This window comes from Loxodonta africana, chromosome 18 (genome assembly GCF_030014295.1).
Source record: "Loxodonta africana isolate mLoxAfr1 chromosome 18, mLoxAfr1.hap2, whole genome shotgun sequence".
In the NCBI taxonomy this organism is placed as follows: domain Eukaryota; kingdom Metazoa; phylum Chordata; class Mammalia; order Proboscidea; family Elephantidae; genus Loxodonta; species Loxodonta africana.
Window position 1 is genome coordinate 53,038,113 of NC_087359.1, and position 14,417 is coordinate 53,052,529.

General features: G+C 43.0%; 2 protein-coding genes and 1 non-coding gene across 6 annotated transcripts in view; 1 reads left to right on the top strand and 2 right to left on the bottom strand.

Annotated features, from left to right (window-relative positions):
• Positions 1–3,302, bottom strand: part of AP2B1 (adaptor related protein complex 2 subunit beta 1) — a 139,215-nt gene extending 135,913 nt beyond the window's left edge. For 2 of the 4 annotated variants that reach the window (XM_003414552.4, XM_003414551.4), the window contains exon 1: positions 3,167–3,302. The gene's annotated coding sequence lies outside the window, so the exon portion shown is untranslated. The other 2 variants (XM_010594240.3, XM_010594239.3) reach the window with 2 other exon arrangements.
• A 3,788-nt stretch (positions 3,303–7,090) lies between these two features.
• On the top strand, positions 7,091–10,825 carry PEX12 (peroxisomal biogenesis factor 12). The gene is made up of 3 exons (XM_010594238.3): positions 7,091–7,857; positions 8,170–8,720; positions 9,548–10,825. The coding sequence occupies exons 1-3, from the start codon at positions 7,732–7,734 to the stop codon at positions 9,945–9,947; spliced, it is 1,077 nt and encodes a 358-aa protein (XP_010592540.2). The 5' UTR covers positions 7,091–7,731; the 3' UTR covers positions 9,948–10,825.
• A 940-nt stretch (positions 10,826–11,765) lies between these two features.
• LOC111751818 (Z30 small nucleolar RNA) lies at positions 11,766–11,862 on the bottom strand. Its single transcript, XR_002786899.1, has one exon. It is a non-coding gene; the product is annotated as a Z30 small nucleolar RNA (small nucleolar RNA).
• Between the last annotated feature and the right edge of the window lie 2,555 nt (positions 11,863–14,417).

Genomic DNA, 14,417 nt, shown 5'->3' on the forward strand with positions numbered 1-14,417 from the left:
AATTAAAAAAAAAAAGGTGGTGGTTGGGGGGACATTTAACCACACCCCAGAGATGGACACAGCCAGATTCTCCAAAATACAGGCTGGTGAAAACTGATGTCTGCATTAAGCCTCAAAAAAAGTAACCAAGATGGAGCCCATTAAAAAAAAAAAAAAATCAAGGATGTATTGAAGAGCAAAAAAATCAAGCTCCTAGTGGCGTCTGGGGTCTTAAACTCTAGCAAGCAGCCGTCTAAGTTGCATCAGTTGGTCTAAACCCACCGGGAACAAAGGAGAATGAAGAACACCAAAGACACAATGGAGTTATGAGCCCAAAAAGAGAGAAAGGGCCACATAAACCAGAGGCTACATCACCCTGAGACCAGAAGAACTAGATGGTGCCAGGCTATAACCAATGACTGCTCTGACAGAGAACCCCTGAGGGAGCAGGAGAGCAGTGGGATGCAGACCCCAAATTCTTGTAAAAAGACCAGACTTAATGGTCTGACTGAGACTAGAAGGACCCGGTGGTCATGGTCCCCAGACCTTCTGTGAGCCCAAGACAGGAACCGTTCCCAAAGCCAACTCTTCAGACAGGGATTGGGCTGGACAATAGGATAGAAAATGATACTGGTGAAGAGTGAGTTTCTTGGATCAAGTAGACACAAAGGACTATGTTGGCATCTCCTGTCTGGAGGGGAGATGGAAAGGTGGAGGGGGTCAGAAGCTGGCCGAATGGACATGAAAAGAGTGGAGGGAATGAGTGTGCTGTCTCATCAGGGGGAGAGCAATTAGGAATATAGAGCAAGGTGTGTATAAATTTTTGTATGAGAGGCTAACCTGATTTGTAAACTTTCACTTAAAGCACTATAAAAATTAAAAAAAAAAAAAATCAAGCTCCTCCTGGGGTTCTTTCAGGAGAGCCCCAGGAATAAGCAAAGCCACCCTGGAGCTCCAACTCACACTACTTTCCTAACTGACCAATCTGACACTTGACTATTCCCAGGGCTCCCGGTATGGCCTAGGGGTACTGTTAAACAACAAAGCTGCCACAGTCAGGGCACACATTCAATCTTACCTGTCCTAGCCCAGAGTGTGATGTCACCACATTTCAGAGAGGGCCTCCCTGCACAGGACTATATATTTAGATTTAACATAACCCAGTTTCTACCAAATATAGGTTGTGAAAAAAACCTCCCCACCTATTTCCCTCCAGTCCTCTAAAAGAAAAAATGAGCAACAAAATAAGATTAATAGCCTCAGTAGAATAAGGCCAGAAAAAAATTAATAGGATCTTAATTTCAAATGGCTCTCTGGGAAATGGTAGTTAAATTAGTGCTGAGGAGGCCACTAAGCTTTTCACAGAAGTTGGGCTTTACAGTTTAGTGCTCCATAGGGAAAAACTGGCTAAAGAGTTACCCAAATTACAAAGCAGAATGGTCATTCCTGCAACCTTTTATTACAAAGGTGAGAGGTGCTAAGTTCATTTCTAATCAAATACTAATAATGCAAAGATGGTAGCATCTTCAGGTATCATATAAAAAAGATAGCTCCTAAAAATCACAACAGACATTGAAAAGCCAAAATTGTTTGTGATTCCTATTCAAATGTGACAGAACACGAATTAGTTAATATTATACAGTAAGAAATGAGCCCAAAAGTTTTATATCCATCCACTTCTTAACTGAAATACCAATACACTCTGGAAAACTTAAGTCTGGAGTGAAAGAAGAAAGGAGACTAGGTCCTACCCAATTCATTCCGTGTTCAGGCCTGGTTCAAATCTGTGCCTAAAATGTGATATTGCAAAAATATACATCTATTTAAGAAAATAAAAAAAAAGATGGAAGAACTGGGCTTACATGAATCTCTTAATTCACAGTGAGAATGTTAGCTTTATATTAATTTTACCACCTAACTTTCAGTGAGGCTGTTTGCAGAACACACTATCCTTTCTGCTTCCTTGGGAGTTTCAACTGTTAAGACACCTACAAACAGTACTCACCTTACCACCACATTTAGTCATCACTGGAATGTGTTACACGTTTTCTTACACAGCTGCATCTCCTTCACCTACTGCTTTCTATTATTACTTTGTAAGTGTACCCCGAGGCTAAGCAATTGCAGAACACAAGATAATAATTTAAATTGTCCCTCATTTAGACCACCTTCTTTCTCAGTCATTCTGCCTTTTTTGAACTTGCTACGTCTTTTTTTTTTTTAAATCATAACATTTATGGTAACAGTATTCTGCATTTAAAAAAATTTTTTTAAAGTCAAAATTTAATGAAGCATCCGCACGGAACCAGGTGAGTTCAACAAAAGCCTGCTCCAAGATATAAGATTACCCTGTAAACAAATAACCAAAAAACCCACTGCTGTAAACAAATAGCATGCATAAATTCTTTGGATTCAAAGAATGTGGAAATAACAGGAAGTTCTAGTTTCTTCACTACTACCTTAACCTACCAACATTCCTAAACCAGATCATTCCTGCTAAGCCCAGAAAGGAAAAAGAAAAAAAACCCAAAACCATGCTGCTGTAAGATTAACCCCCACTTGCTTCCTCCTCTCTCACAGCTGGTCAAACTTCTGGAGGTTTCTTTTTCTTCCTCCCAAGCGTAAGGAATTCCTCTTCTTTCCCCAGGTGGTTAAGACTCTAGGGATAGGTTCCTCCATTGCAAGGCGGGGAGAAGTGTCTTACTCTCAAAAAAATCCTGGAGGGGAGGCGAAAAAGTCGGGCCTTACCGACGAGCAAAGCTTTGGGGGAATCCTCCTCCTTGGGGCTCAGTGGACACGTCTCAGCCTCTCCGGGAAGGACGCCAGGCGGGGAAGAAGGAAGGTTCTCCCCTCGGCCTCCCGTCTCCAACGGCCACACCCCTGGCCTTCGGCCCTCCTAACTCCCGGACTAGCCATCAAAGCAGCTACAGAACGTACGTCGCCACGGCACCCCGCATCTGCCAGCGGCCACGCCCGCCAATTCCCTCACCTCACCACAGCCAGCGCGGAGGAGTCTCTTTCGCCAACCCTCTTCCTCACAACGGTCACACACGACGGCTCCCTCGCCCTCAACAATCAAACAATCAAGTTCCTAGGATTTCGACCCTTCCGTCTCCGACCCGGGCAGGGGTTTTCCTCCCTCCCTTTAATGAGGGACACGCCCCAAAGTCGGCCAGCTCGAACTCACCGGAGGCAAGGGCGGGGGAGGCGGCAGCAGCCAGAGAGCGCGGCCTCGGTGGTGGTGTAATGGTTTCTTGCCCGTCACGATTCCTTCTGCAGGTCTAAGCCACTGCGCAAAACCCACTTTGCCAGGGACAAAGATGGGGGACAGGAAACGTGACGTAAGAGGACCTAGTCGCGAGACGTCATCGGCGTGCGCCGGAGAATCAGAAAGGCTGTGACCTCTGTCGTCTTGGCGACAGAATGATTTGCTTGGTCTAGAAAAGGTCTTGAGACCTGGGACCCGGAGGCTGTTTAGTGGCTATCTGAAGGGATATATTGAACAAACTGACATTCTCTGGATTTATTTCCTCGCACAGGAGTTCTCTGAAAAGTTTACATATAGAGCAGGTGAAATATCATGTTCCTTTCTGAAAACAAAACAAAATCAGCAAATTCACCTGTTGGGTCCAGCCAAGGATTATACACAGGCAGTGGGACGAGAGGAGAGCGATGCAAGAAGAGATTGAGTCGCCATTAGACATGAGTTCGAATTCCAGCCCTGAGGATGACTGGGAAAGTTACTTAACTTCACCGCAGTCTTAATTTTCTTTTCTCTGGGTTGTAAACCTTAAATGAGATAAAGTAGGTAAAGCGCCTATCATGTAATACATGTGCTTTTCACAAAAGTAAGTTCCCTTTCACCTTTTCAGAAACAAAGGCCTAGATTCCAGGATCCAGAACTAGAGAACAAGGTTAATCAGAGTAAGTAATAGGGATGGGTGTGGGAGTGGATCCTTTTTCCCTCACATTTTTACCTATTAAATTTGTGAGAGTGGAAAAGTATATGTTGTTGTTAGGTGCCCTGGAGTTGATTTCGACTCATAACAACCCCTTGTACAACGGGAGGAAACACTGTCCGGTCCTGTGCCATCCTCACAATCATTGCTGTTTGAGCCCATTGTTGCAGCCACTGTGTCAATCCATCCCCTTGTGGGTCTTCCTCTTTTTTGCTGACTCTCTACCTTACCAAGCATGATGTCCTTCTCCAGGGGTTGGTTCCTCCAGATAACATGTCCAAAGTATGTACGACGAAGTTTTGCTATCCTGTCTTCTAAGGAGCACTCAGACTGTAGTTCTTCCAAGACAGACTTGTTTGTTCTTCTGGCAGTCCATGGTATATTAAATACTCTTCATCAACACCAAATTCAAAGGCATCAATTCTTCTGTCTTCTATACTCACTGTCTAGCTTCCACATGCATATGAGGCAATTGAAAATACCCTGGTGTGGGTCAGGCACACCGTAGTCCTCACAGTGACATCTTTGCTTTTTAACACCTTAAAGATGTCTTTTGCAGCAGATTTGCCCAATACACTATGTCTTTGATTTCTTGACTGCTGCTTTCATGGGCGTGGATTGTGGATCTCAGTAAAATGAAATCCTTGACAGCTGAAGGATTTTCTCCATTTATCATGCTGTTGCTAGTTGGTTCAGTCGTGAGGATTTTACAGTCCAGAAAATCCTATGAGCAATTCTACTCTGTCACAGGGTCGCTATAAGTCAAAATCAACTCTGTGGTACCTAACAATGACAACAATCTTTATGGGAGCAGATCCTCAGGTCTTTCTCCAGCTGAGCAGCTGAGTGGGTTCAAACCACCTACCTATTGGTTGGCAGCCAAACACTTAACTGTTACGCTACCTGAAAAGTGTGTAAGCATCTTAAAATTTCATTCTTAAGTAATCAGAAGTATCTAAAAGGTTTGTAAAACATAGTCGTATATTATTATTGCCCTTATTATTGAAATAGGTGAAAATTGGAAACCTAATTTTAACACAAGAGGGAACATAAACATTTATGGTAAATCAAATAGCTGCATAATGTTGTAGAATATTTTATGTCACAAGAAAATTCACGATCACGTCAAGAGAAAAAAAAACAAGATACCAAATAATATATACAGTGTGATTGCATATGTATTTTTTAAAAAGGCTAAAAATATTCAGCAGAATGTTGAGTGGTTATTCCTGGATGGTTAGAATTTTAATTTTCTTCCTAATTTTAGAAGCATTCTACGCTGAACATGTATTTATTTCTATGATTGGAAAATACTTTTTAAAATCATATTTTTGAAGACTATATAATGGAGTCCCCTGAGTAGTTCAAATGGTTAAGTGTTTTACTACTAACTAGAGATTGGTGGTTTGAATCCACCCAGAGGCACCTCAGGAGGACTGGCGATCTGCTCCAAAAAGGTCACAGCCTTGAAAACCCAATGGATTCAAGCTCTGCTCTGCAACACATGGGGTCACCATGAGGCAAAATTGACTCAGTGGTAACTGGTTTGGTTGTATTTAATGACAAGGGAAAATACTTTGAGATGATGTTAAGGAAAACATATGGCTGAATGTAACCAAAACCTGGAAGACAGTTAAGGTACCAGCCTGGATGAAAGTTCTGAGCAACTAATAGTCTTTTGTTATCAGGAGGGATCAGTCCCTAGGGAAGCACATCATGCTTGGTAAAGTAGAGGGTGAGTGAAAATGAGGAGGACCCTCAAGGAGATGGAATGACATAGTGGCTACAACAGTGGACACAAACATAGCACAACAACTGTGAGGATGGCACAGGACCAGGCAGTGTTTCTCTGTGTTGTACATAGGGTGCTGAGTCAGAATTAACTCACTGGCACGGAACAACCACCACCATGTCATACGTATACATATATGTGTGTGTATATATATATAGGAGAAACCCTGGTGGCATAGTGGTTAAGTGCTACGGCTCCTAACCAAAGGGTCGGCAGTTCGAATCCGCCAGGCGCTCCTTGGAAACTCTATGGGGCAGTTCCACTCCGTCCTATAGGGTCGCTATGAGTCGGAATCGACGGCACTGGGTTGGAGATTATATATACGTATATATGAGCCCTGGTGGCGAAGTGCTTAAGCACTCAGCTTCTAACCAAAAGGCAGTTGGAACCCATCAGCTGCTCTGCGTAGAAAGACGCAGCAGTCTGCTTCCATAAAGATTTACAGCCTTGGAAATCCTATGTGACAGTTCTATCCTGTCCTATAGGGTTACTATGAGTCCCAATCGATTGACCCGCAATGGGTTAATCTTTTTAATTGGCAGCAATAGAGCTAAAGGCTTCTATCTTCTGCTACTCAAAACCAAACCCACTGCGGTTAACTTGATTCCAACTTATAGCGACCATATAGGGAAAAGTAGTTCTATTTTGTCCTATATGGTCTCTCTAAGGAAACCCTGGTGGCGTAGTGGTTAAGTGCTACAGCTGCTAACCAAAGGGTTGGCAGTTCGAATCCACCAGGCGCTCCTTGGAAACTCTATGGGGCAATTCTTCTATGGGGTAGTTCTACTCTGACCTATAGTGTCGCCGAGTCGGAAGACTCAACGGCACTGGGTTTGGTTTTTGGTTGCTCTCTATAAGGGTTTCCAAGGTTGTAAATCTTTAAGGAAACACTTTTTCCCGCGTAGGGACTTATGGATTCGAACCGCCGACCGAGTGCTTTCCCCGCTGCGCCACCAGGCCTCCTTATCTCTTGCTGGGTCACTTCGAATCCTTTCCAGAAAGCGGTCAAATAAAATTAACGATCACCAATTCCTGCCTTGGGCACACGAGAAAACCCTCCCATCTCCCGATTTCTTTGTCCCTCGGCCTCTAGCACCATCGATCCTGGGAACACAGGACTCAGTACCCAGCCCAAATTATGTCCGGGGGCGTCAGGGCTCGGAGCACCGCAAACACCTCCTCAAAAAAACTTCAAAAAGAGATGATCAGATCTGTGGCTTTCACCTGTATAGACTCAGAAAAAGTAAAACAAACAGAGAGTTGGTCGCCAAAACTAGCCCATAGGAGACATTTTTAATTTTAGCGGGGGCGGAAGCGGAAGGGTCATAGAGTTCTCTACTTCCGGCTTCGGCGCCGCGTTCCGGACTAGAGCCCCTCTCCTCCTGCCACTTCCCTGAGGCCGCGGAGCCTTCTATTTCCGGTTACCGCTTCTGTCGTAAAGCCGAGACCTCCCCGCGAACGTGGCGTTGTGGGTCCTTCGCGCCTCGCCTGTGGTCAGCTAGCAAGGACGGGCGCGGGCGGGGATACTTTACAGCCCAAACTGGACACAGTCTTCGCGTACCGGACCCGTGTTGGCACCCCGATCCCTCAGAGAAGGCTGGCTTTTGAGCCCTCACGATGAAGGGTACCCGACGCGCAGGCTCCGGGACGGCCGCTCGAGAGGACAGCGTTTATCCGCCCATACCTCTCTCCCAGTTAGGCTCTACACTGTGAGGTGCAGCATTTGATAGGTCACCCCCTCCCCAAAGACTGCTTCCACCCATGTCCGCATTAACTTCGTTCTCAACCTCCTTAATTTGAAAGATCCCTCTCCACGCTTCCAGAAGAGGTCTTTTTCCCCCAGTTAAATATCATCCCCTTAGCCTGTAAAATTGAGTACGGAGTTTCGGATATCTGGCAGAAAAATTATCTTTAAGACGGAGCACCCATTTGATCCAAAAAAGAGGTTCATGCTCACTACAGAGCCTGGGAAAAAGTGAAGCCCAGTAAACACAGGAAACGATGGCTGAGCATGGGGCTCACATCACAACTGCTTCTGTGGTGGATGACCAGCCATCCATCTTTGAGGTGGTAGCACAGGACAGTTTAATGACAGCAGTGAGACCCGCCCTTCAGCATGTGGTCAAGGTAAGGTATTAATTCTCAGAAAGGTTTTAGGGACGACCGAGTAAAAACCAAACTAATAATTTGTTTAGCTGGTAGCCTAGGGTTTGAAATAACCAATTAGCATGTAATTTCTGTCCCATGATGCGTTATTGAGTCTCTGTTCTTGCAGTCCTGTACTGAATCTCTAACATTTCAGGGAGGTGGTAAGGTAGACCCCAAAAGAAGTGACTTGTTTAAGCCCGAACTATGTAGAATTTAAAGAACAAAGGGAATATAAATACAAGGTATGGTAACTGTGAAATAGAACCAATTTTATTGTTTTTTTCACTTTAGGTTCTTGCAGAATCAAATCCTGCCCACTATGGCTTCTTTTGGAGGTGGTTTGATGAAATCTTTACTCTGCTAGATCTTCTCCTTCAGCAGCATTACTTGTCTAAAACTAGTGCCTCGTTTTCTGAAAACTTTTATGGCTTAAAGCGGGTTGTAATGGGGGACACACACAAGTTTCAGAGATTGGCCAGCGCAGGTCTCCCAAAGAAGCAGCTTTGGAAATCTATTATGTTCCTGGTTCTTCTTCCCTATCTGAAAGTGAAGCTGGAGAAGCTGGTTTCTAGCCTGAGAGAAGAGGATGAATATTCTATTCATCCCCCTTCTTCCCACCGGAAACGATTTTACCGAGCCTTCCTGGCAGCCTACCCATTTGTCAACATGGCCTGGGAAGGCTGGTTTCTTGTACAGCAACTTCGATACATCCTAGGAAAGGCTCAGCATCACTCACCACTGCTGAGGCTGGCTGGAGTTCGGTTAGGTCGACTGACAGTTCAGGATATACAAGCACTGGAGCACAAACCATTTGAAGCCAGCATGAAGCAACCACCAGCCAGGTGAGGCCTTCACATTTCAAAAATATTCTGATTTCTAAATTTTAAAATCATATCCCAACTTCATGAAATTCACCTCCCTCAGTCCACTTTGAGGTATTTCATAGAATCATACAAAAAATCTTTGTGTTCATAAAACAAGGATTGCAGAACTCCATCATGGTAACCATCCACATTATTCTAGCTTCTTTTTATTGTACACTTGCTACGTGCCAAGCCCTGTGTTGTCTGCTTTACGTACATTATCTCAGCCCTCATTACAACCCAATGAAGTAAATGTATTAGCCCCATTTAGCTGCTGAGGAAAGCCCTAACAGGTAGGTACCTTGCCAAAGCCACCTGTACAATGTGGCAGAGATGAGGTTCAAGCCAGATCAGTAAAATTCTTAAGACAGTGCTCTTAACTATGATGCTGTGCTACTACTAGTTAGTGCTTACGAGAACATATATATATGTTCTCCTACAAGTTCATATGTATATATTCAATATTGCCAAGCTTTTAAGAGTTATTTCTCTGATGTACTATCTTCCACAAAAAATGGTCTATGCAATCAATGTCTACTAATTTCTCAAAAAGCAGAACTCTAGTCCTTTGTTATAAAAAAACAAATATTATTAAAAACAAATTGTCATACTCCTAAAATACTCTGAGTCGGAAAGAGGGAATCATTTAAAATAGATCCTTAAGGAGGTAATGCCAACCTAGTAACTATTCAATCTCCAAAGCAGTGATTCTGAGGGATAATATAAGAACTGCATTTATATTAATCATTCTGTGATTATAGCTAAATAGTTCCTCCCTTTACCGCCTTTTTCTATTCTCCCAACAGTGTTAGTGAGAAGATAAAGTCAACTCTGAAGAAAGCTGTGGGAGGTGTTGCCTTATCCCTCTCTACTGGCCTTTCTGTAGGTGTATTCTTTCTGCAGTTCCTTGAATGGTGGTACTCATCTGAAAATCAAGAAACCATCAAATCATTGACTGCCCTGCCTACTCCACCACCACCTGTACACCTGGACTACAACTCTGATTCTCCCCTACTACCCAAAATGAAGACTGTGTGCCCGCTGTGTCGTAAAACCCGGGTGAACGACACCGTTCTTGCCACTTCTGGCTATGTGTTTTGTTATCGCTGTGTGTTTAGTTATGTGAGGAGTCACCAAGCTTGTCCCATTACAGGGTATCCCACAGAAGTGCAACATCTGATTAAATTGTACTCCCCTGAGAACTGAAAGTAATTAGCATCTTATCTCGCAACTACTGCACTAAGGTCATAGGGCTGAGTTTCAGCATAATACATAGTATGTGATTACTTCTCAGCCTCAGTTCAGAATTGCATGAATTTTAAACAACTATATATTCCTGGAAACCCTGGTGGCGTAGTGGTTAAGTGCTACGGCTGCTAACCAAATGGTCGGCAGTTTGAATCCGCCAGGCACTCCTTGGAAACTCTATGGGGCAGTTCTACTCCGTCCTACAGGGTCGCTATGGGTCAGAATCGACTCGATGGCACTGCATTTGGTTTTTTTTGGTATACAGATTTCTTTAAAAGAATATATCCATTTGATCCTAAACTTTTGGCCTGCTCTCTAGATCCCTACTTATAGCTGACCCATATGTTTAGAGTATAAAAGTCAGGATTGGCAGGGGAAGTGAGGGCCAGTGTAGAGGAAGTGGATAGAAAAGGATAATTAGTACTGAAGGTTTTCCCATCTCTCCTGAGAGCTTCTATACCTCTATTCTTTAAAGAGAGAGATACTGAGCCATACATATCTTTATGAGCCATACGTATCTTTTCTGGGAAATGGGTTAAAGGAAATAGGGACTGAGTGTTTATATTTAGAGTAGACTGAAGATTTTAGAGTGAAAGAAAAGCTAACAGGAATGAAGAGGTAAAGGTAAAATACTGATCTAAAGTCTTCCTGCTTGCTGTTTTATTCGGTTGCTAAGCTGGCATGAATTATTCTGCCTATTACTAAGGTTTCTATGAAACACTTCTTAATTTTAAGAATAAATGTTGCTGGCAAAGAGCTGTCCCATGTTATGATTATGTGGGAACTTAATGATAGCTTGAGGTGCTTAAAATAAAATTTTCATTTATATCACTTTAGACTTTTTGAGATATGTTTGTATTAACATTTTGCTTTTTTTGCTAATCCAACAACTGGAACAAAAACCTCTACTCAAACAGCAAGAACTCAGTCTTGTGTGAAATACCTTGAATGAGAAATACTTCAGAAACAGTTAAATGCCCTGTGTAGGAAAACTCACGCCACTGGATTGGCAGGTTGGTGAAACTATATGAGTAAATAACAATCATTCCTAAAAGAGGAAAGATGAAATTAATTTGTAAGTACCTCTGCTGAGGTAGGTGTTTTCAAATACTTTTAACTAATTTTAGCAATTCAAAGCACATTCTCTGATAGCACAAAGGTGATAAGTTTTGAAATGAAATATCACATGGGTTTTAAAATATTAAAACTTTTATATATTATGATAAGAGTAAGTATAACAGACATATTTGCAAAAAATTCTTGCGAACCCTTTAAAAAAAAAAAAAACAGCTGTTGCCATCAATTCAATTTCAACTCATGGCGCCATGTGTTACATATGTTACAGAGTAGATCTGTGCTCCATAGGGTCTTCTTGGCTGTAATCTTTATGGAAGCAGACTGCCAGGCATTCCTCTCAAAGAGCTGCTGGATGGCTTCAAACCACCAACCTTTAGGTTAGCAGCCGATCATAAACCACTTGCGCCCCCTAGGGACCTTCCAAACTGAACAGGTTTTACAAAAACAAATAGCACAGTTAATTCAACAAAACATTTTTAATACACTACAAAGTAAATGAGGGAATTAAACCAGATTCAGGATTGAAGTGATGTAGTCCTCCATGAAGATTTCAAAGCCAGATTTCTCACTTCAGCCTAAGAAGGAAAATGTGAAAGTATCAGTAATTCAAAAGAATATCAAAGAAACACTCTTATACATGATAAAACCAGTATCCAAATAGGCTAGAGCACATCAGTGTGGAGAAACCACAACCAGAATCAGCTCAGAGAGAAGATTGAGGGATCATACCCTGGTCAAAGCCAAGACTAAAGCAATGGCCATACCAGGTCAGCCTACACTTCACTCATCATTGCCTCACTGTATTCCACCTCCTCGTAACATCTAAGAGCAGCCCAGTACCCTCATTTCACACCCAAGAAAATTGAGGATTACCTATGACAAAGTTTTAACCATGGGTTTTCAATATTTCATCTTCTACACATCTTCTGCTATACAAAAATGCAAACTTGCACTTTAAGCACAGAGGAGAGTGAATTAGCAGTTACTGTTCAAAAACATTTTTTAAATGAGCCCAAACACCATGCGTAACAAAATCTCAGGGACGTTTGTAAAGGGATTTATAGTCTAAAGCTAAAGCTTTAGAAAAGATTTTCTACTAAATTCCTTTAAAAAGTAAATTCCAGTTCGTTTAATATATAATTCAATTTACAATTCTACTAATAAGTATTAAAAAGTATAGTCATAAAATTTTTATACAGGAAACTTAAGAGTCCAAGACCCAGAGGGGTTGTGGTTTGCCAAAGGTCCATAGCAAATTAACAGCAGAGCCGGGAAAAAAACTGAGGTCTGATCTCCAGTTTTATATTTTTCTACTACCAGCTATATATAAGGTTTAATTTCATTTTTCTTCTGGCTCTGACCCTTAGATTTACCAATGAGGCGGCGCATGGGCAAGACAAAGAAATCAAGGCAAAGTCTGGATAATTCACAACCTGTGTCATCAATTTCTAACTCAGAAAGTTGACTACATTTCATTTATTCTAAATGGCACCTTCTGGTGGTTGAGTATCACTAACATGGAACAGTACCAGGCTCTCCAGACCTTTAGCATGGTATTGTCAGTGTCTAAATAACTATTCTGGGTACACCATATACTTTCTTCACTGACATTATATAGTCAAAAACTGACAGTTGTTGGTCTGTGTCCTCCATGCAGCAAATGAGCTCCATAAAGAAAGGGAAACTAACATACAAAGCACCTATGATACAGGGGCTATGTTTGACCCTTTATCTCATCATCCTCTACCGGTTAAGCAGGTACAAGTTAGAAATGAGCAAAGAACATTGGAGAGCTTAATTTAAATAACTTTGCCTAAGATCATGAAAAGTGATCTCAGCCAATATCAACGAGTACCTGACTTTAAAGCCCATGTTCCTTCTACCAGACCATATTGCTGTCTCACTGGGTCTCAGTGCCTCCAGGTTCTCTTCCATCCAACATACTCTGAATATTACATACATATTAACCTTAAACTACTGAGGTGTGATTATGTCATCACTCAGAAGCATTCAATGGCCCCCCATGGCCCAGGAATTAAAATCCAAACTACTCTGCCTAGCATTCAAGATGTTTCAAAACTGACCCAAATTTATCCCTAACATTATAACCCTAACATGTACCTTATAGCCCAAGCAAACCAGACTATGCTCTATCTGACTTTTGTGTGCTTCATCTAGAAAGTTCTTCCCCTCTGCAGAAACCTTTCCTGTACTTCAATCCTACATCTCCCTTTGTGACCCTCTAAAATACCACCTTTGACATGAAGTCCTTTCTCCATCATTCCAACAGGAAACATCTGTCCTTCCTCTAAATTATGGAAATACTTTGGTTGTACTTAAGCTGTGGTACCTATTTCACCTTGTGGAACACTTTAAGACGGAGACATCTAACATAAAATTCAAGGTCCTTGAAAATCTATCCCCTGCCTACCTTTCAGCTTCATCTTCAGTCGCTCAGCAAACCCACCATGTGCTCAAGCCACACACAGCAGTTACTTTCCAGTTCTCTGCCTTAGCACGTTTTCCTCCTCCTGGAATGGAATGCCTTCCTCAACCCTTGCAATCTGGAGAACGGCTAAATTTAAAAACTTTACTCAGATGTCACCTCTGGGAAGAGGTCCCTTAGTCACTCTCTCCTCTGACTCCCATAGCACTTTTTCGATCACAACACATCATAAGCCAACTATTCACCCATTCACGTGTCCGCTTGCCCCTCCCACCAGCCCCATCACATTGAGTTCCCAAGGAACTGGCCTAAGAATGCACCCTGGTATATCGATTGAGGAGGCTCAATAAACGAGCGTTTAATTCAATCAGTGAGCGATCCTCACAGCACACAAAACCCTAAACTCTGAGATTACAAAAGCATCAGCCGATTTAATCTCCAACGTTGACAGCACACCTCAACTATCTCCAAGCTCTCATTCCCCCAGCCTCCACCTCACCACGCTCAACTTAGCGCCCCACGCAAGACAGCCGATGCTTACACGCACTAGGCCCTCAATAATAACAAGGTCTAAACTCCATCAACTTCAGGAAACACAAAGAGAAGCCGTCCTTGGGGGAAACGCAAATGAGGCCGGAGCTAGGACTCGAACCGAAGGCCCTCACAGAAGTGCGCCGCCCGCCGTCCGAACTCCTAAAGCTCCTACGTCTTAGAACCCCTCAGCAGCTTGCACCCGCCGGAGGAAACTAATTGTGGCCGAGCTCTCCAGGTTTCCCCCCGGGGCGATACCTGGTTGCCGCGTTCCCACTCACCTCCGCCTCCATGCCGCGCCTGCGTCCCATAGCCCAGTGCGGCCCTCACCGAACAACCAATCCCCGGCGGCTAACGGGTCACGTGGGCAGCAG

Excerpts from the sequence above, each read along its gene's own strand:
- PEX12 (XM_010594238.3), top strand. The coding sequence starts at position 7,732 with ATGGCTGAGCATGGGGCTCACATCACAACTGCTTCTGTGGTGGATGAC. Across the intron at positions 7,858-8,169 it reads CCCTTCAGCATGTGGTCAAG|GTTCTTGCAGAATCAAATCC; the intron begins GTAAGGTATTAA and ends TTTTCACTTTAG. Across the intron at positions 8,721-9,547 it reads ATGAAGCAACCACCAGCCAG|TGTTAGTGAGAAGATAAAGT; the intron begins GTGAGGCCTTCA and ends TTCTCCCAACAG.